Genomic DNA, 21,758 nt, shown 5'->3' on the forward strand with positions numbered 1-21,758 from the left:
GAGGAAAAAAAATTAAACAATGAATTCAAAACCTAAACAGAAACCAGACAAAACTAGCATTCGTTGATTTAGTCATAAATCATTTAAGAGAATAAAATTATTAGCACACAAAATTTTTGTAATTTAGATTTAATGCACTTTTATGACAGTGTAGTCCAGCTGTAGGTGGTGGTAAACCAAGTTGTTGTTTTCCCACTGCAGAAAAACAGCAGGAAGAAGCAGCTCACCATGTTTGTGGGAAAAAAAATATCATTTATAGCATATGTGATTAACTGCACATATCAAACTAAGCACTAAACAGAAAAGATTAAAACAATATTAAGAGGAGCCGAAAAGTTCTTGGGGTTCAAGAAAAGATATTAGATATATTAATGAAAGGTTTGGGATCAGATGGGAAACCAGGACCCCCAGGTGATACTGCATATCCATGTAAAGGGGCAAAATGATAATATCATATCAATGTATCGAAAGATATATTTCTACATACGTATGTAGATATACAAAGATAAAAACGGACAGATGGACGGACGGATAGATCCATCCATCAGATACTTATATATATAAATATAAGTATGTAAGTATCTTCCCAGATATTTATATACTTAAATATATACTTATGTATATTTTTAAGTACATGCATATAGATCAGTGGTGCTCAGCGTCAGTCCTGGAGGGCAGCCTGGCATCATGCATGTTTTAGTTCTCTTGCTGTCGTATCAACCTCCTCAGCATGTCAGTGTTTTCTAATGTGCCATCATTAGAAAGAACTGAAACATGCAAGATGCCGGGCGGCCCTCCAGGACCCACTTTGGGCGCCACTGATAATATAGTATGAATTAAATCCTTATGAACTACAACTCCATAACAGCAGGTGGCGGTAACGGTACTAAATGTTCTTTTGCCAACCGCCGCTAACAATAAAAAAAGAAAGACCGAAAGAAGCAGCAGAAGAAGCTGTTTAACCATTTTATAAACACAGGGTTTATAGAACTTAATATTTTCTGTTCTGGGACTGAAAACTCGGAGTTTATCCAGATCCGTGATCTTCTTCTGACTTTCACCGCATCGTCGTTTTCCTCCCAACCTGTTTTGTTGTCTCTGAAATGATGTCTTCAGGTGAAACTGTGATGCAGTCCTCGAAGAACGAAGGTTTGTTTTTTCACTTTACTCCAGACGGTTTTACTCTTTTGGCTTTGCTGCCTTCGGCCTGAACTTTTTTGCCCTTCAGTCGTTAGCAACTCAGCTAACTAACTACCACAGAAACGTGGGGAAATAAATAGTTGATACACCGAAGATTCATCAAGTTTCCCCTCTTCGGTGCAACTTTTAATCGGTTTCATCTCAACTGTAAGAGACGGTATCTAAAATACGCATTGTATGATTTTTAGATAACATTTTTTACATAATAATAAGTATTTGATCATCAAACAACCAGCAGGAGTTCTGTCTCAGGTTTAACTGATACAGGTAACAGATACATTACCTGTATCAGTTAAACCTGTTTGAACTCGTTGCCTGTAGAAAAGACACTTGTTACTATGATAACCATAACGCACTACTCCATCATGGGTTAAAATCCTACAGTGTATTAAAGGTCCCCAGCTCGTGTTCAGCCCCGTCTGAATTAAGATGACCATCTGGAGAACTTTCTGGAATGAAATCCACTCACTGTGTTTGGAGGAGGAAGAAGCATCCCAACTGTGAAGCACGGCAGTGGAAGCATCATGCTTTGGGGCTGACTGTCTGTATAGCAGGCAGGATGGCTGCAATGTAGTGAGGAGAGGCTGGCGGGTCATCTGTTCAGAAACAGAACATTTGGAGGGAACCTGAGCAACCTGAAGATCAATATGGATGAGAGGACCAGAACCACAAGTGACGACTGACCTCTGACCTGGAAACAAATGGTTCTGGATCAAATACTAAGGCCCATTTTTCTAATGTAGTAAATACATAATTTCTTGCAATAAAATGCTAATTATTTAAAAATCCCATCCTGATTTTTTTATTAATTTTTTTGTAGATCTTGTCTCTTCATTGTTGAGGTGAAAATCAAACCTCTCATCTGTGGAAGTGGCTGTTCAGATACTTATTTTCTGACTGTATTGTGTTGAACTGTGTCAAACAGTCAGCTCACCTCACTGTCTGTTTGCAATCTATTTGACAGCGTTGGGAACCAGAAGACTTCCGTGTCCGATTCACGGCTGTAAGCGTGTTTACAAGGAGCAGAGTGCTCTGGAGAGTCACATCATGGACCACGAGAGCCCGGCTCAGTCCCTGCCTGGTGAGCCCACAGTCTGACTACCTCAGTTTCTTCTTTTTTTCCCCAACAACTTAATTTGTTGTTAAACAATAAAATTGTAAGTTTAAATAAAGAGAAAATGAAATGAGTGAAAGATGAAGGAAGAACAAATAAAAAAAATTGTGTTCATTCAATATTTAAAAGCATAGTGCTAGAGGTTTTCCATGAGTTTCAGGTCCTCTACCATCTTAAAGATATTCATAAGACTTGTTGATCTTTATTTTTTTGGTAAGTTGAGGTATTATTTTTCTCTTGTAGTAGCTTTGCAGTTTGTGATATTAGCTGTATCGTTTTCCACCAGCTTAGCAATGCCAGCTACCATTGTGGAGGGCTTTGTCAACTGCTCCCCAAAATAGCCAATTCTTACGAACAGTTACTCAACTGCTTCAATCAGGGTCTCATTTGACTTGTCCTGGGTGGTTTTCATCTTAATAGGTGGAGTTGATTATTTGGTTGGCGTAACAGGGGAATTTATCCTCTTACCAGAGGAATTAGAAGACCATTGGTCACCCAAACTAGCTCGATTTGAGGTTAGCTTAGCACCAGCTTTTCTGCTCACCATGTCTCGCTTCTCCTAGTCTGAGTAACTCTTGAGTAACTACTAATTATTTTTTTCTTTTGCACAAAGTGGAGTAATTCTCTTGAAGACACTCACCCTCCATTAGTCTAATGTATAATTATTGGTATTATGTGCAAAGTCTGGGGCAGTAGAGGCAAACTCAAAAGAGGGTGTCTACTTGCTCAGACGTTTTGCTGAACATCTCTCCTGTGGTTCTGAGTTGAACCAGGAAGTGTTCTCTGAGTGGTTGAAGGCTGTTTCCTCCCTCCAGGTAAGAAGCTGCTGTGCTCCACCAGCGGCTGTAGTGCCTCCTTCCCCAGTATGCAGAAACTGATGGAACACACCAGGCATCACTACAAGCCTAACATCTACTTCCAGTGAGCTGAGTCTAACAGCTGATGTGTGTGCGTGTGCATGTGTTGGAAATAACAGTGTTTTCTGTGTGTAAAGATGTGAGAGCTGCCGCACCAAGCTGCGCTCCTACCGGGGCCTCCTAGCCCACCTGCACACCTGCTCCAAGGTACCCAGAGCCAAGCCAAAGCCTGTGGAGCCGGCGGTCCCCCTGCTTGCTGCTGTGGCTGCCTCCAACCCGGCCCCAAGGACCTCTGAGCTGGCCCCCCCACAGCTGGAATCGGTGTCTCCACAACAGGCTCCCATCCAGACCACATCAGTCCTCTCTGCTGTCCCTGTGCCAGACTCTGCTGACCCTCCTGCACTTGGGCCCCCCATGTTGACTCTCCAGGAAGTCCCCACTCCTCAACTTGTTGAAGCCCCCCCACAGAGCCCTCTCAGGGACGCAGCCACTAAGCTGGCCGCCAACTTCAGGCCCATAGCTCCCAAAGCGGCTGCAGACCTGGCTGCTCCAGGATCACCTACTTACCCTGCCTCCACCGCTGTCTGGAGGAAGAATCAAGGTGAGCCTGTCTCCATGGTAATGAGCACAAAGCTACTGTACTCACAACACATTTTCTGTTTTGAGTGTCTAAAATTATTTTCTCTCCATTTTCCGTCTTAGATTAGTGCTGGTGGTTCTCCAGTCATATGTCCAACTGTTAACTCCAATATTATTCACATCCTGGCAGATTAATGAGACCAGCAGGTTTCTTTTGACTGGAAGTAATCTGAATGTTTTGGTCTCACTAAGCCATAGAGCTGAGCATTGGAGTGGCGGCCCAGGGGTGCTCCAAACTCACCTCCAAACTCACCTCCAAACATCATTTATCTAAACACCAGAAACTGGCACAAATTTTCTCAGCTATTGGAACAAGGTGTGATGGCAGCAATGCCAAGAATGATTTTTTTAAAAACTGAATAAATCACCTTTAATATCCATTAAAAAAAATTACTAATGTAAAAAAATTCTTTGAATAATTACTGTTCCCCTCACATTATTGAATTTTCAGACATGCCTCTTATCAGCTACAAACTTCTTGGTTGAATGAAAATAACTTTTTTCTACTTCTCCCATGAGTGTGAATAATTAGGGCCTTAAAAGGAACAAAATTCTCCTTCTGTATGTTTCTGTGTCTCAGTCTGTATCTGTACTGTCTGGAAACAGTCCAAGCGCAAAAAACACCCAACCGTGTTGTGGGTGTAAGTTAATGTTTTCTTGGGGCTGGAAAACAAGTGGTTTCAAAATCATCCCAATTATGAAGTTGCTGCCCTGTTACCTGGCAACCCCAGCTGAGCACAGGCCCTCAGCGACCCAAATGGAACCTTGCTTACTTTATTATTGGAAGACAAGCAAGTTGACTCAGCTGGTTTTACTGGTGTACAGTGGCTGCTGGAAAAGAGATGTTTTGTTGTTGACAGCAGTGAAAGTGTTCTCCCAATCATGAGTAGATCTACATGGCTTCATTTTATTTTTAAACTGTATTTATATCAACATTTTGAAGTATCTGATTAGGAAAAGTTGATGCAAATGGCAAGAGTGAAAATAATCTTCTCTGTTTCGCAAAAACTTTTATTCTCTTGATTTGATTTCTGTTGTTCTGAAAGAGAGAATGCCTTAAAGAGGAGATGGAAAAAGTGAATTTTCCCATCCATTTGTGGGTCTGTTGACAGAGTTCCAGCCACATTGCCAAAGAAAACTGTAGTTTGCACAAATCACTTCACAAGCTACTTTTTTGAAAACTAACTGCCGACAGTCAGTAAAGCAGGACTGAAGGAAGGTTCTGTCTCACCATTTGTTACATCAAAGATAAAGGTAAAACATGATGCACCATCCAGAAACCACTGCTGTGTGCTTGATGGTAGTGCAGGAGGCTCGGCAATCTATTTTTATATGTATGAAGTGTGAGTGTGAAGGTGTAGGGGGCGTGGCCAGCAGCAGCTAATTTGAATGCGAGTGTCAGATCAGTAAAACGGCTCATTCTGAAAGTTCAAAATAGGCAAAACCGAGCAGATTGAAATCTTATTATCTGAGAATGGTTTTGTACACAAACTGTAATGAACATGTCTTATAGCATATAGCTTTATCCTAATCTGTTCAAGGAAGAATTATAGGTCACCTTTAACTGTTTGTCCTTTTGTCTCAGCTGTGTCGAGCCACAGACGTGTCCTTTGGGAGCACACCAGAGGGCGCTACACCTGTGTCCAATGTGGTCACACTGTAACCAACCGCAAGGAAATGACTCAACATATCAACAGTCAGCACCATGGCAACAAGTCTGGAGAAGAAGCAGGAAGTTCTGTCCCCAAGTCTTAGCTCAAGGTTTTCATCAATTCTACAGCTGATGAAATTCTCGAGCCTGGATTAGAGGCAGGGTTAATCCAGACAAAAAGCTAAACATCTGCTGGATCACCGTTCACATGGCTACACTGACATCAGTCAGTGCATATTGACTAAATGGAACTGAACTCCAAAAATTAATATTGTCCATATCTGGTTTAAATTTGATGTTAGTAATTGACTAATACATAATGAAACAACATATCGTGATCATTATTCTCCTGGTAATAAATAACATGGCTCCTAACTTCTACTTTTGGCAGTACATCATCTGGTGAAAGGAAGGTTTAACATCCTTTAACATCTGCCTGAGACAGATGTTGAAGTCTCAGGCTTCAAATCTGAGACTTCAAATCTGATTTGAAGTCTCAAATCTGTTACATGTTTATTTCAAATCTGTTCCATGTTTATTCTTTGTCACTTTTTTTCTCCAAGTCATAGTCAACATTGTTGTGTGTGAACCATGGCAATACGTTCTGGTGTGCACTGCTAATGCTCCCAGTATGTTGCTTTAACTATACAGATCCGCATGTTGGCACATCTGGATGCAGTTCAGCTTGAGGGATTTATTTTTTTTGTTTACCTTGTATGTGTAAAAACAAGTTTATTTATTTTTTACAATAATCAGGAGCTTTTTAGCACCTGAAAAGCTTAAAACCTGAGCTTCTAACCTAGAGATGCACTGATCTGATATTAATATCTGATATATGTGTAATACTCAAAGATTCTAGATGGATCCTTGTGAACAGCTCAATGCTGTGAACAGTAGAACTCCAGCTTCAGTTAGTGACTGTTTTTGACAACTTAGATGCTCATGATGCTCTGTACTAGAGGTGGTGCTAGAGTCAAAAAAAGAATCCATTGTATTCTGTTTTGTCAAATTCTAATTGATGTTGACATAGGCTATTTAGTCACAATTTCTATGCAGTTTAGTTAATATTCAAGCAGCTGAACTGTGAATGCAGATCCCATCACATGAAGTAGGTGAATATGTTTTTCTTCTCAGTGACAAAATAAACTGACTGGTTCCATCAACTTATAAATGAAATTAAATGAATCCACTTAAATTATGAGCACTGTGGTCAGAACACAGCTTCACAGTTTCCTCCTGGTTTGCATCTGGAGGACAAATTTTCTCTAGTTGAATTTATTTAACTCCACATTATTTTGTCTAAAAATTCCCTTCAGTTGATCGGTGTCTGAGCAGTTCAATTCTATTTGTTTTAAATGGCATGGCTTCATGTCACTCAAGCGCCTTAGAAAATATTAATGGAAGCTGAAATGTCAAAACGTCCACCAGCGTCTCACCTCCATATTACCCCAACTGAACAAAATTGGTGTCAAATATTATGATACACATGTGATGGTATGTGCAGTAAAACATTCATTTGGGCTGCTATTGTTTCAAGAGGTCAACCACTCCCCACTCATATTTACAAAATCAAACGAATTTGGTGTCAAACAACTCAGCTCCGTTTCTGAAAGTTCAAAATAGGCAAAACCGAGCAGATTGAAATCTCATTATCTGAGAATGGTTTTGTACACAAACTGTAATGAACATGTCTTATAGCATATAGCTTTATCCTAATCTGTTCAAGGAAGAATTATAGGTCACCTTTAACTGTTTGTCCTTTTGTCTCAGCCACAGACGTGTCCTTTGGGAGCACACCAGAGGGTGCTACACCTGTGTCCAATGTGGTCACACTGTAACCAACCGCAAGCAGCACAAAAATTTCTGTTTGTGCAGCACAAAAATTTCTGTTTGTGCAGCACAAAAATTTCTGTTTGTGCAGCACAAAAATTTCTGTTTGTGCAGCACAAAAATTTCTGTTTGTGCAGCACAAACATTTGTTTGTGCAGCACAAACATTTCTGTTTGTGCACACAAACATTTCTGTTTGTGCAGCACAAACATTTCTGTTTGTGCAGCACAAACATTTCTGTTTGTGCAGCACAAACATTTCTGTTTGTGCAGCACAAACATTTCTGTTTGTGCAGCACAAACATTTCTGTTTGTGCAGCACAAACATTTCTGTTTGTGCAGCACAAACATTTCTGTTTGTGCAGCACAAACATTTCTGTTTGTGCAGCACAAACATTTCTGTTTGTGCTGCTTTTGCTTTGAAGATATTGATGATGATCTCTGGAAACGTTTTTATAAATGTCTTTAAAATGATAGTGACACAAAGTTTTACTGCACAAACCAACAGTAAAACTGTTTGTCACCAGTTAGATTTAGGCAGCTTCTCCAAAGTCTTGAGCAACCTTAGTCAGGAGTTAGTGTTGCCATGGCGAGCATTGCTCATGTCATTACTCGACTTTAAAAATATGATTTATTTGCGGAGTGGACACAGAGTGTAATGGCTGTCCTCTAGTCTTGATTACTGCAGGTCAGGAACAAGGAGGAACTCACTTCAGCATTCACCGCCTGCTGAGGTGGTGAATGCTCAATCTTTTTATGTGTATAAAGTGTGTGTAAATATTTCATACACACTTCAAATCTCTAAACAGAAAAAAGAATTTACAGATTTTACAAGTTTTTTTTTTTTTCCCCAAAAAAAGTTGCTAAAAATGCCTGGAAAGTCACTAAATATAGCAAAAACGTTCAACAGTGCTTCTCTTGAGACTGCAGCCCTGACCCTCAGCAGGCCTTTCAGTGTCTCCTCACTCTGCCCACTTTGCTAGAATTTTTCAACATTTTCATGGGGTGAGGTTAAGCTTCACACAGGAGTAGCTACATTTTAAATCTGCAGTATGTTACTCTTATAAAAATGTTATTTACTTAAACTGCCCACTTTGCTGTGACAGTATGGCATAAAACAATCTGTGGCAAAAACTATCAAGTTCCGCTGCCTTTTCCTACTGATATTTAGCAATCAGAGCCAGCATGTACAGGGCTCATCCCTCCTTCGCCTCCTCTACCCTCAAACCCTTGCTCCCTGCCTCCCATGAAGGCTCAGGCTAGATACCATGGCCACAGACAATGGCAGATTTGTTGGCACATATAGCAGTAAGTATCTGCAATTGACTGACAGCATTAAGACACTCCTCCTGGCTGATAGGTTGTTTTTGGTCAGGACGGCATGGAAACGGTGCATTTCTTAGCTCAGGCAAGAGGTCTGTCTCATACCAAATGGTCATGACATGGTGACAGTTTTCAACAAGCAAACATTTTTTATTCAAGTCATTTACTGTAGCTTTAAAGGTGTGCTCCCACTAATAATAATGTCCCAGGTTTATTGAGGACAGGAATGTTTTTGTCTGGAACATTTGGAGTCTGCTGTGTTCAGAGACACTCATTAGCTAACATGTAATTATTTACTGTACAGAACAGCTGAAGTCAAAAAAGGGTTTTATTTGGGTCAATCAGAAGAAATTTATACAAGCACCTGACTACAGAGTTAAGCTGTCCTCTCCATCTGTCCAAAATCAGCCTTTAGAAACATCACTTCAATAAAGATTGGTCAAAATAAATGACATTACTTCAGATGGTGGGAGGCAGGTAAAGCAAAGACCCACAGTAAACCAGTGCATACAAAGCAAGATTAAGTGCCAACAGTTGGGCGTCCTGATTAGACAATGTTTTTTATTTTTACAGTTTGTATTATTACAACTATGTGAAACAGGGTTTTCAAAAAAATCTCTTCTCATCAGCAAGGTACTTCTTTCCAGTGGGAAATTTCCGGAAAAACAGGCTGTTGCCTCTGCCTAGATTCCCCTGAAAGAGAGAGCAGAGAGATGATTCTGCTCATCGGGTCAGAACCAAACAGGAGGAAAGCTTTCTGTCCAGCTGAATTTGGATTACAAATGTTTTAACAATGGCTAGCAAATTTTGCTGGACAATAAATTATACCAGAAGTGATGGTGATAAATGATAATATTGTCAATTTGAGACTATTTCCAATTAATATAATGGTAATGACATAATAAAGCAAAAACACATTTAACACTGGAGCTGGAAGACATTTTAAATATAGCAAAAAAATGAACAAAACAGAATCAACAAATAAAATTAATTATGAAGTTTCTGTAACTGTCCTTTTAAAAAAAAAGGCTAATTAAGACTAAAACACCGAACTGGAGAATTTGTCATCCAGTTCTTGGTAGTTGCAAATGAAAATGATTGAGCTCTAATTTATCATGCGATTCATTTTTTACTTCTTGTTGCATCAGGCCTACAGATGGCTGCATAGAACAGCTGATCATGGCTTGCCATGGTTATTTGGATGTGGTGGGAACATTCTGGGTATTTATACTATTTTACATATGTGTTTGAATGAGAAACAGTGCAGTCCATGCAGCGCCTGCAGCTGTGCTTTTTTTCATGTAAATCGGAATCGGTGCAGACAATTTTATATATATAAATTTTTTGTGAGCTGCACGTTTCAAAAGTTGTTGTGAATGAGGCATCCTCTGTGACACAAGGGGCCCCCAGCTGCTGCTGCATGTTGTGTTACTGCCCTTACCTCCCTGTTCAGGTGCTTCCAGCAGTCCACCCAGGTGGGGTATACAGACGCATAAGGTGGCATGCCTCCAGCCAGCCTGACAGGAGAACACATCAGCTCATCTCATCTGATCAGAGATATTTTGGCAGCCATGTTGCCAACTTACCCGCAGTTATTGACGGCCATCAGGTGGGACACCAGAACAAAGGGGTAGGTGAGCATACTGGCGAAGAACTAGAAGGCAGAAGAACACACACTCATATTACTCTGCATATTCTGCAGGCATGTTCTGCAATGTGCGTTACACTCACCCCGGTCACCGCCTGGGAGCAGTTCCTGATCTCTCCTGTGTGACTCATCTGTAAAACAGAACAACTGGGTGATGAAGAACCACCTCAGCTGGTAGCAGCCATGGCAGCTCCATGTGGAACCGTCACGGCTGCTCTCAGTGCAACGCTGCGCTCCACTGTACATGCATCAACAAGCTGTTTTCTTGCTCATGTCTGTTCAGAGCGTCAAGTGACCAGCTAGCTACTAAAACCTGAAGCAGGTTTTATGAAGCTCTCCAAATCTAAGATTAGAGCTCAGATGTTTGGATTATAGAGAGACATGCCTGTAGAACTACAGCTCTGTTCAAACTAAACAGAGCTGCAGTCTGCCTTCATGTTCTACCAGACCTCTAGCCTGACAGTAGAAATTATTATCTAGGATGAGGAACACGTTGACAGGAAGTGATGACACGGTTTTTATCTGTCTGGAATAAACATAGGAATATCAAATTTGTTTAATGTGCAGCACTAAAGGAGAACATTTCAGTTACACTGACTTTAAGTAGGCCTGTAATGATACACTTTGCTGGATGATAAATTGTCCCAGATGTTATTGCAATAAATGACAATATTGTTTTGAGATCATTTTTAAGTAATATAATGGCCATAATAAGAAAACATTCTCAGAGAAACATTTTAACACAGGAACTGGAAGGCATTCTAAAATATCCAAAATAAATGAACTAAATTAAATGAGTTGTAAAGTCTCTAAACAAAATTGTAGATTTTAGCCATCCAGTTTTTGGTAGAAACAAAAAGAAATTATGCAAATGGAATTTATTGAGATTGTTTAAATTTATCATACAATTTATTTATTGCTTATTGGAACAGACCTCAATTTAACTAATATCTAAGCTTTTTCTAGAAAGAGAGCCAGAAAAATAGCTTTGACCACTTGCTGAAAGTTGAAGTTGAAGGTTCTTATAATGAAATATTTGTGTATTTGTGAGTAGGATCACTAGCTTGTAATCAGGCCCCTTGGTGGCCTTGACCTCTCCCATAGTAGTAAACACAGTGTAGATAATGTGCTGTTGTGATGCAGAGCAGCCTACCGAGTCATCGATGGCGTAAGTGTTGATGACATGAGCCAAGAGGTTGCAGATCCATAAGGACAAGACGTCAGCCAGCAAGCGAGGGACCAGACCACTAAGGACACATCAATGTACATTCAAACTGACATTATATTTATACTGTAACATATTAACAAATTGAATAAATTGAGCTCTTCAATGTAAACACTCATCAAACTTGCTCTGTATACTTATGAGCTGAGTTAGTTCTGTAACGGTCCACTGAAGTACTGGTTCGGTCCACTTTAATCAGGTGAAACAGACAGAAAGTGGATACTATAAAACTGACTGGAGATTAGGTTTGAGCTTTTATTTTTCGAAAGAGCTAAGCAAGTTTACTGACGGATTCTACAACCTCCGCTACAGAATGTTGTATATAGGAAAAAAACAGCACTAATCAGGTCCCAATGCTCAGTGCACATCTTACTGAATTATTACCCTCTGTGAAGTGTGGACCCAGTCGAAGTGCATATGACGGTTCGAGTTTACAAGTGTGCAATAATGTGAGAACTGGGACAGTACACCTGTGTCATGACTTCAACATCCAAAATGCTGCTTGGCATTTATGCTACTGAAAAGTACAACTACAAAAGAACTAATTATTTTAAATGTACAGTAAGGTATTTCTGATTTTCTAAGTCATTGTTGGAGCTATGTATTTTGTTATGACTTGTTGAATACGGAAAATTCTATATAATCACACGTGTTCAGTAGAGTGAAACCAAAATTATTTCAATACTTTACTTTAGAAAACTGATTTTATTCAATTTTTTTATGCAATAAACTGCTTGCTCTGTGAACTTTGCCATATTTCCAACATGGCAAAAATACACATTAAAATGTACTAATATTTAATTTAAAAGTCTGCCATTTGATTAATTAGAAACATGATTTTTTTTACTCATAAAAGCGTCTTTTATGCAGGTAAAGTTAGTTTGGTATAAAGTTGAACTGGGCGTGCTGTGGTGGCATAGGGGGTTAGTACCACCCACATATGGAGGCCTTAGTCCTCAATGTGGCCGTCATGGGTTTGACTCCCGGCAACATTAACAATAAATATCAAGTTAAGGACAAAGTAAAATAAACTATGAATGTTGTGACTTTATAGACCAAAAATGTTACAAGAAATTCATCTGGAACTGTGTTTTCTTCTGCTTTGAGAAGAAAACACTTAAAAATCATGATATCTATGAAGAAAATAAGAACCAAAAGCCTTTCTATTCCACTCTCACAAACAAAAAGTATGTTAATTTCCTAATTATGTATAAAGTTTTTTCTATAATGACTTTCTGCAAAAGAAATTCAAAATTACTATCAATTCCTGTGTGTTTTGTGACTGAGATTTTGAGACAATACACCTTTTTTTAATTGGAACTTCATTATTGTTTTTAAAAAGATTTTCAGAAGTGGATATTGTACATAAAATCTATTCCATCTTTAAGTTTTAATGTAATAAAATGTGGTTTTCTGGCCAGGGATTAAGAGTTAAATTATTATATTAAATTAATTAAGATAAATTAAGAGTTAAATTATCTGGTTAATTTTTTATTCACAAATACTGCTTTTTAAAAATCACCTCTATTTCTAAAGTGAAATAATTTTATTTAAGAGAGTGCTTAAACATTGCAACATCACAAAAGCCCAATCTTTCTACCAATGTTAATGTCTTACTTACATTTTTTATTTCTTCTTTTTTTTTGCTCAGTTTATTATATCAAACTTTTTTATTACTAATGTGTGCCTTGTCATGCAATTAGAATTTTCTATAAAGCCTGCAAAAAAATTACAAAACATTTCCATAAGTCCACCTCTTAACTCAAAACATCACATGCAGCAATGAATTGTGGGTAGTACACTTCGCTGAAGTCCATGATGTGGACTTAGCATAAGGGCGGAAATGGGACCCATTTCCGCCCTTATGGAAATGGGTCCATAAGGGCGGGGGGATAAGGGTGTGGGATACACTACGACCTCCAAACCTTCAACATGAACGCACATTTGAAGGACACAAAGAGGAATGAGGGTCACTACCGTTTTACCTCTGACCTGGTTTAAGGTTAAATACACGTCAGATTATTTATTGACCACAGCAATGCTAGTGCAGCACTGCAAAAATGATCAGTTTATATCAGTTTTGATGCAAAAATCGGTATCTTGAATAATCTTGTTTTAGTAAAGATGATCTAAACATTGATTATTCTGACAACCCTCCCATGAAGTGATTATAACATGAGAAGCTGATTGTACATTCTAACAGAACCTCAATGTAAAGCAAATAAAAATGTCCGACATCAGGTGGAACTCTGTGCTGAAACAACCACAACTTCATATTTTGATCACTTTTTCAATCCAAACGGTTCACAACATTGGATTGTGAACCGTTTGGATTGCTCACAACCAAAACTAGATTGTGTTATGATATTCAACATCTGCCTGTTGAAATTAAAACATGTGGACGGTGTGGTTGGGAGGAGGTCATTTTTCTTCCATTCCTGGCTATCCAGAAAGAGTTTGCGTTCCACTTTTAAATGAACTCTAGTTTTGGTATGAGTAAAATTTAATAAATAAAATAACTGAGATAAAAGACCTCTGCCTTAAGGAGGGGTCAAATATTAGAGGGTTTACCAAACAACGTAAAACTTACGCAAAGAAACCCCAAATGCCTTCTTCTCTGTAGATCGTAACAATGGAGTCAAGCATGCCGCTGAAACCAGAAGGAACACATAATCATGGAGAAACATCTTCTCATTACGACTGTTTCTGTCTGAAAAATCTGACATTACCTGTATTTTGTCTCTCTCCCAATGAACTGAACCATACACCTCAGAGTGATCACTGGAAGAAACGGCCAGTCAGGTCAGCTCAACATGCAGACTAGTCCTCCCTCTTATGGGCGTTAAGCTGGTTCCAGCAGAGAACCGAGACCTACCGTGAAACGGGTGTGTGACGATGGTGGCACACGATCGAGCAATCATCTCTTTGGTAGTCTGTGGACAATTCAGGGCAAAAACACAAGGCTAATAACTGGAGAACTTCACTACAGTAAACATTGCTACTGAAAATGTAGCAATGCTTACACTGCTACATTAAAAAAAAAATCAATCTAAAACTAGAGCATTACCTTACAGAAGCTAATGTAGAGTCTGAACTCCCAGTCAACAAAATGTTCAGAGGCAAGGTTCAACCAAACACACTGCGATAATCAGGCCAAGACAATCCAACATGTTGAATATGAATATTTTAGATCAAAGCGATTGTGATGGTCTACAGACTGGACCAGATCAGTCTTAATATACCACACATAACAGGATCATCGGTTACCATTACATTAAGCCATAATCTTAGAATGTCAAATGTTTTAAGATTGTCGGAATGGGGAAATTGTGACAAAAAAAATTCTCCAGTGTCAACTTGGCTTTAGTGACACTGCTTAACTAAAGCCCAACAGGTACAATCAGCAGCTCCACCCAGAGGGAATGAAGCATGGAAAGTGGAATGAACAGTGACAGCCAGAAGGGTGTCCTTTAACTGCCTGATGGTAAATGAGTGAATCGCTGCTGCTGGTCAGCGGTCAACCTGACCATATCAACTGACGTGTTGTGAGGTGGAGACAAGAGGAGTTGTCATGGAGATGATTGCCTCTCAGTGAGTGGCTCCTTCATATTTTGACCATCAATGTGGGAAACTGAGGTGAACTATAATTAAAACTAAATGAAGGTAGTTCTTCAAATAATGAAAAACTTGGACAGAACAATCTGAGTCTTACCTCTTCAACAACACTTTTCAGAGAGTTCTCATCTGCTTTTGGCTTGCTACCTGGAAGCTGCATGTCACACACACAAACACACCAAGCATTATTATTACGCAGGGAAGAATACGTAATGACATATGATCATCAATAAGTGCTAACATCCAAGTATAGCACATGTTCTACTGGGATTCATGCATATTAGAAGCACTTTGAAACTGGTTCACTTCCAGGTTTATCACCACTGTGACCTCTACTCACAGCATGGGTGTGTCTGGGAATGCAACATTAATTCAATGACATCTCATTTATCCCAGAGGGAAAATGTCAAAACTCATATCATCCAAGTATCTTCAAAGAGTGGTTGTGGATGGTGATGCTGTGGGCTGGAAGGATCTTCAAATTTGATGAAGTCTTTTACTGAAGACTGTATCTCAGTTTCATGACCTTCATATTATGCTAACAGCTCAATATCCAGGCGAAAGAGTTGATGTTAAACAGAAATATGTCCGGGATGATGGCATTAGTTGCCTCCTCTTCACTTCCTCTGGGTGTGGGGTCAGAGTTCAGGTATAATTTGAACTCCCAGTTGTATAACCCATACCTTATTGCCATGGTTACACATCAAAATAACGGTCTGAAGTCAGAACAGAAATCCTTCCAGCTGAACAGCATGAGTAACCAGAGTAACTATCCAAACCAGACACATAAGAACAAAGATCATAGAGCTGCTCCAACATGTTGCCACCATCAGAGGCATAACATAAATTCTTGAATGAATATTATTATTACTGCTTCATAATAATCAACACTGCAGATCAACTTATAAGTCTTTGGTTAATTTAAAGCTAGTCAGTGAAAGCAGGACAGTCTTACCTGAGGTGAGTTCTTTTCCTGACATATCTAGGAGAACATGAAATGTCATTAACACCACTAAAGATTAAAAATTACACATTTTCCAACCTAGTAAAGTGTGGCATCAGTAATTTCAGCAGGGAATAAAAGATGAGTAACAGAAAAGGCTGAATTGCTGTTAGGTGTGTCGCAATAAGTAATAAATCAAGTAGTTGCATAATAAGATAAAATTAGCTCAATAATTTCCATTTGCACAATATTTTGTTTCTCTTTTCATAATTTCTACCAAAAACTGGATAAAAAAAGTCTTCAGTCTGGTGTTGTGGTCTCAACGAGGCCTTTTCTTGAAAAACTATTGTTTCCAAAGACCTTATAAATTATTTTATTTTTCAGTTGTTTGTTTATTAAATTTGGATATCTGACATGTATTCCAGTGCTAAGTGTTCATTTGAATTTAAAGTTTATTGATCTTTGAAAATGTGTTCTTGCACTATTTTGGCCTTATGATTGTAGAATTTAAAAATGCTCTCAAAATAACAATATTTTATATCGCATTAACTTCTAAGACAATTTATCAGCAGAATTTGTTATGGTGACAGGCTGTAGTTTAAGGTTCAGATGACCAGGATGAGTTTTACTGCAGCTAAAGTCTTCAGGCCTACCTGCCGAACTGTGCTGTGAACAACGGTGCCGATGGCTCCGGCACACAGCCTGGGACCAAGTCCATTGTAAAGTCCAGTCTTCCCATCTATCTTAATAATGTGCTTAGCTGCAACATAGAGAAAATGACATTATCATACATTAGAAAACCCATCAGAAAGATGCAGAAACCTTAATGTGAAAACATGAACACGACTGAGCTTTAAAAGTTATGAAATGTAAACTTTAATAAACAGAAAATCTAATTTCTGATCATTTTATTAAGCAATAGTCCTGCTGCACTTAAAACAGGACCACATCTAATACTCAATATGTTGAGGGAAGTAATTATGGATATATGTCTGTTAATTGAAATATGATCTCTGATCAGGCTCATTTATCAGAATAAAAACTTGAATGTAATTTCTGAGAATTTTATATAATACAGCAACATGAAGCAGAGAATAGCTGTGAAATGGAGATAAAATGGCTGGTTTGCAAATCTAAACTGTGTCATGAATTTCTCTCCAGCTCATGGAGTTGTTACGTTGCAGAACCAGCTTCAGCAGCTGATCAGGTGGTATTTTGATTCACATTCCCCCATCAGATACTGATTCCCCTGTTACACGGGGGGACAGGATCTGATGGGTGAATTTTAACCATCAGGATGAGTTCCCCAGTTTAACACAGGGAGAACTGTATAGGTGAGTGAATGTGACATGGCTGATAGAGATATACATGTATGTACAGACATAAATACACACACACATATACATATATATATATACACATATTCACATTTATGCACATATACAGACATATAATATATATACGCACACATACATTCCTTCTTCTTCAGTGTGGTTGGAGTACCTTTTAGTTAATTTTAGTTGTATATATTGTTATTTTTGTGCAGTTTATTTTATGTATTGTATATATTCAACTTTTTTCACGGGAGTTGCAATGGAAATTTTGTTGAATTCTGTTCAATGACAATAAATGCAATCAATCAATCAATCAATCAATCAATCAATCAATCAATCAATCAATCAATCAATCAATCAATCCATCAATCAATCAATTCCCTGAAAATAACTCTTATATACAGTTATTCATGTCTAAACCGTCAGCAACAAAAGTGAGTACACCCCTTGGTGAAGGTTCCTGAAGTGTCACTATTTTGAGTGGCCATCATTATTTCCTAAAACTGCCTTAACTCTCCTGGGCATGGAGTCACCAGACCAATTTGATGTAGTATGTAATGTATGGTCTAACCACTGACAGGCGGACCTTCCACCTGTTTAATCTCTGCAGCAATGCTGACAGCACTCCTGTGCTAATTTTTCACATGGCATTTGTATAACTTCTTTGGACAAGCAACGCAAGGTTTGTTCCGACTGGACCCTGCTCTTATAAAACGCTGATCATCTTGGACACTGCTGCAGCTCAATTTCAGGGTGTTAGCAACCCTCGTGTAGCCTTGGCCATCTTCATGTAGTGCAACAATTCGTCTTTTAAGATCCTCAGAGTTCTTTGCCATGAGGTGACCAGTATGAAAGAGTGTGAGAGCTGTACTACAAAACTGAACACATCTGCTCCCGATGCACATCTTAAACCTTGTAACATTAATGATATTTTGGAGGAAAATTGATAAGCAGTGCTTATCAAAAGTGAGACAGGCTAAGAAGCGTCTTTTGCCTCCTGGGCGGTGAGGAGGCGCTGGGGAAACAGTATCCAACCCTCCGGACAGAACGTCACTGTACTCACATTCGGAGCAGAAATATTCAGAAATTCACCTGGAGAAACACCTGAGCACTCACAGGCTTTGTAATAAGCGCAAAGACACATGATTATATAATTATACTGATAAGTCTTCAGAGTCAGTGTAATAAAGGTGAAAGGGAGTAGACGTGCTTACCATACGCAAACAAACCCGGAAGCTGTTGGACCTGTCGGCCGAACAGGTTCCTGCCCAGAGTGGGAGGCAGCGGCTCATGTCCGACCTGCGGACAGGAAGTAGACTGTGATTAGCTGGTACACACTTCCTCCTTTTAGACTCTCAACCTGTTGACGTGTTGCTTCAATATTACGTCCGCTCCTCAAAAACACTAGGACCTTGTGAGGATGGTTCGGTTCTTCCTCACGGAGTCCAGCTCTGGTTAGTTGACAGACAAGTCCCTGCTGGGGGACTCCAGGACAATCCGACGGCCAGGTTAGCTGTCAAAGCTAGTTCTCCAGTGTTCGCAGATTTGTTCTAAAACAAACGGTCCTACCGACCGTTCAATCGTTTGTCTGTCCCTCCGTTCCCTCAGAACCAAAACGAAGCAGAGGAACTCCGAACCCGACCCACGGTCTCCGGGATTCCGCAGAGAACACCGAGTTTGACAACAGAAGGTCACGCGGACACCACACGAGCAGAGCTGGAGGTTCTCCTGGCACCTTCCATCATGTTAGCTTCAGGCATAACCAACAGTTTAGTTTTTTCTAATTAAATCCTCATAGATCAGCTTTTACACGACGAAGCTCATTTCCAACTGCAGAAGACATATTTAGCTGCGTTATTAGCTCGAGGAACCGGTTCGCTCTTCGGATCGCCAGGCTCTGACGTGGAGCTTCTACTGAAAGACCATGTTGGACCGACAACTGGACATGTCCCACTTACCTGGATGAGGACTTTAATGTACATCACAGGGTGAGACAGGACGGTGAGCCCTGATCCCAGCAGGACCTGTCCGCATGCATCCGCCATTTTTGAGTAGACGGGATACTCTCTTCTTACTTTTGGATCACTAGTAGCAATTATTTTATCGAAGAATTGTGCTACCGCCATCTAGTGTTTAGAAGTGGCAGGACGCCCTGCAGTGGGAGGAGAAGGTCTTCTCACTGGGCTTTGAGACAGAAATCGTTAAGGTAATGGGATGTGTATTACTTTACATGTGTCAGAATTATGTGTAGAAGTAAATAAAATAACGAATAACAAAACAAAGTTGAAATGCTAACTTTGTTGCATTATATAGCATTCCAACAGATGGAGAAAGTCAGACCACTAAGAGCACTCAGAGTAAAATTTGTCTTCAACCATATTACCTATACACTTTTTCAGATAGTTGATTACACATTCTGATAGAAATTAATGATTGTTTAAAATTAAAACAATTCGTATTTCTGTTATGTTTTTATGGTTCCCTGCACACATTAAAAGGAAATGAAACCGCTTGCAGATAATGCATGGGTTTCCCCACAACAACAACAAAAAGTAAACAAATAAAAAATATGGTTGCAAAAGGTTTCTGTGGATAAAACATAATTTCACCAAACACTGTATTTTTGCTGTAAAACCAAAACTAAACTTCCCTAATTAAACAAATAATCTAAAGCAAACATTGTAAAACGATTATTTCCCAATAGTTTACAACACTTATTTAATGACACATTTTGCTTGTGAAAAGAAAACATTTATTTAATGTTTAAAGAATATGTTGAGAGTATGCATACTTAGTTAGCAGGTTCTCTGCCTTTATGGTGTACTTATACAACAGAAGTTATTTTAGTTCTAATGCAATTGGATTTCCACTTGGCACAAATGCATTTTAGAAACACACTACACTACTTTTTCACAGTAGATGTTCACAAGCAGAGCCTGAACTTGAATACAACACTTCTTCCATCAGTACCTCTGCTTACTGAATAAAAGAGAACATGCACCAGGAATGTATTAAGGAGCCTATTTTAAAGATTTGATAATCACAAAAATGAATTTTCTAAGTTAAATAATTTCTTTACAGAAATAGAAAGAGAATGTCTTCTGTTGAACAGAAGATGTAGTTAAACTGAGAATGTCAATGTGGGAAGCGGTTTTCTCTGTTGTCACATGTGGATAAGCTTCCTCTGTAACAGTGGATCATTTTACAGGAAAGCAGCACAAAGAAAACTTGACATGTGGCTTCCAGAAACTTTAGAGCCTGATAAGTTTTACATTATTTTTTCTTGACATTTTCAACATAAAAAGATGGTGACATTTGGTACAGACAGCACAATGGACTGCTTGTTCATACATGCAACAAGAAGAATTGATTTTGATCAGAATACATGTCCCTGACAGCCCAGATCCAGCTCAGGCCACTTGGTGGCTTAGGTAAACAAAAAGAAACTGATAAATCACATACACATTTGAAGCAAGAAAGTGTTTTTCTTTTCTAACATGGGCTGCATTTTTAGTAGAGTCTACCAAATTCTATGTTTATTGAACCACATGTACCCAGGTTTATGTTCAGGTGATCCAGAAACAAACCCATATTTGTTCATGACCAGACTGAGTGTGCTGCAGCAGCTCTGTGTGTGTCTGACTGCAAAAGAAATAATAATAAAAATACTGAAAACTAGCGAATGAATATCAGACATTGCGATTGAAATGTGTTTGAACAGAATAATTTAAAAATGAACTAATGAAAGTCATGGAGAAAAATTATGAAATCTCAGAAAAGACTGAAGATAATGGAACTACATGGACATGTTAAACTGAGGTGTTTCTTATAGTTACTACCACAGATGTCATAAAGCGTCTGTGAGAATGTTTTCTTGTAAGACGTGAGAAAACAAGCTTTTTGACACATCTGCTCTTTGTTCATTTCTTACTGTAGGAACAAGAAAAGAACTCCACTCCTTTTCTGTGAAGCTTGGAGGAGGCTGGATAATGCACTGTGGCTGCTTTGCCCCAGAACATAAACTGGGGCAAAGCATGGTGATGGGCCATGTGATGGTAAATGCCCGTACAAGAACTGCAAGGACACTTACAAAGAAAAAATGATTGAAAATGTTTTTTTTAATTTTCTTGGTAACTTTAATATTAGACATGTTTTCTTCACAAGAATGTTTATTTGAAAAAAAAAATTCTTGTTCATACTTTGACAAGTGACCCAATTGCCCCCTCCCCTCTATATGACTGGGAATGTTATAGATGATTGTCAAACAATGTCATATATCTGTGTTTCTATAATACTCACGAATTAAAATATTATTGTATTCATTGTGACCAGACGTCATGTTTCCCCATTTCAGTCTGCAGAGCATGTTCTTTACCAAGT

At 38.9% G+C, this 21,758-nt stretch overlaps 2 protein-coding genes and 1 long non-coding RNA gene across 3 annotated transcripts; 2 read left to right on the forward strand and 1 right to left on the reverse strand.

The window, feature by feature from the left end:
• Positions 1–925: 925 nt before the first annotated feature.
• Positions 926–5,791, forward strand: znf414 (zinc finger protein 414). The gene is made up of 5 exons (XM_055022432.1): positions 926–1,149; positions 2,165–2,281; positions 3,130–3,235; positions 3,309–3,772; positions 5,396–5,791. The coding sequence occupies exons 1-5, from the start codon at positions 1,104–1,106 to the stop codon at positions 5,563–5,565; spliced, it is 903 nt and encodes a 300-aa protein (XP_054878407.1). The 5' UTR covers positions 926–1,103; the 3' UTR covers positions 5,566–5,791.
• A 3,132-nt stretch (positions 5,792–8,923) lies between these two features.
• On the reverse strand, positions 8,924–19,466 carry mtch2 (mitochondrial carrier homolog 2). The gene is made up of 13 exons (XM_055022431.1): positions 19,337–19,466; positions 18,593–18,677; positions 16,698–16,804; positions 16,057–16,083; positions 15,199–15,255; positions 14,362–14,419; positions 14,216–14,267; positions 14,077–14,136; positions 11,415–11,508; positions 10,345–10,392; positions 10,200–10,267; positions 10,055–10,130; positions 8,924–9,306 (listed from the first exon to the last, which is right to left on the reverse strand). The coding sequence occupies exons 1-13, from the start codon at positions 19,421–19,423 to the stop codon at positions 9,220–9,222; spliced, it is 906 nt and encodes a 301-aa protein (XP_054878406.1). The 5' UTR covers positions 19,424–19,466; the 3' UTR covers positions 8,924–9,219.
• Positions 19,431–21,706, forward strand: LOC129353198 (uncharacterized). Its single transcript, XR_008604989.1, has 2 exons — positions 19,431–19,584; positions 21,315–21,706. It is a non-coding gene; the product is annotated as an uncharacterized LOC129353198 (long non-coding RNA).
• The last annotated feature ends 52 nt before the right edge of the window (positions 21,707–21,758 follow it).

The sequence above is a fragment of the Poeciliopsis prolifica genome, unplaced genomic scaffold (assembly GCF_027474105.1).
Source record: "Poeciliopsis prolifica strain line A6 unplaced genomic scaffold, Auburn_PproV2 SCAFFOLD086, whole genome shotgun sequence".
Classification (NCBI taxonomy): Eukaryota; Metazoa; Chordata; class Actinopteri; order Cyprinodontiformes; family Poeciliidae; genus Poeciliopsis; species Poeciliopsis prolifica.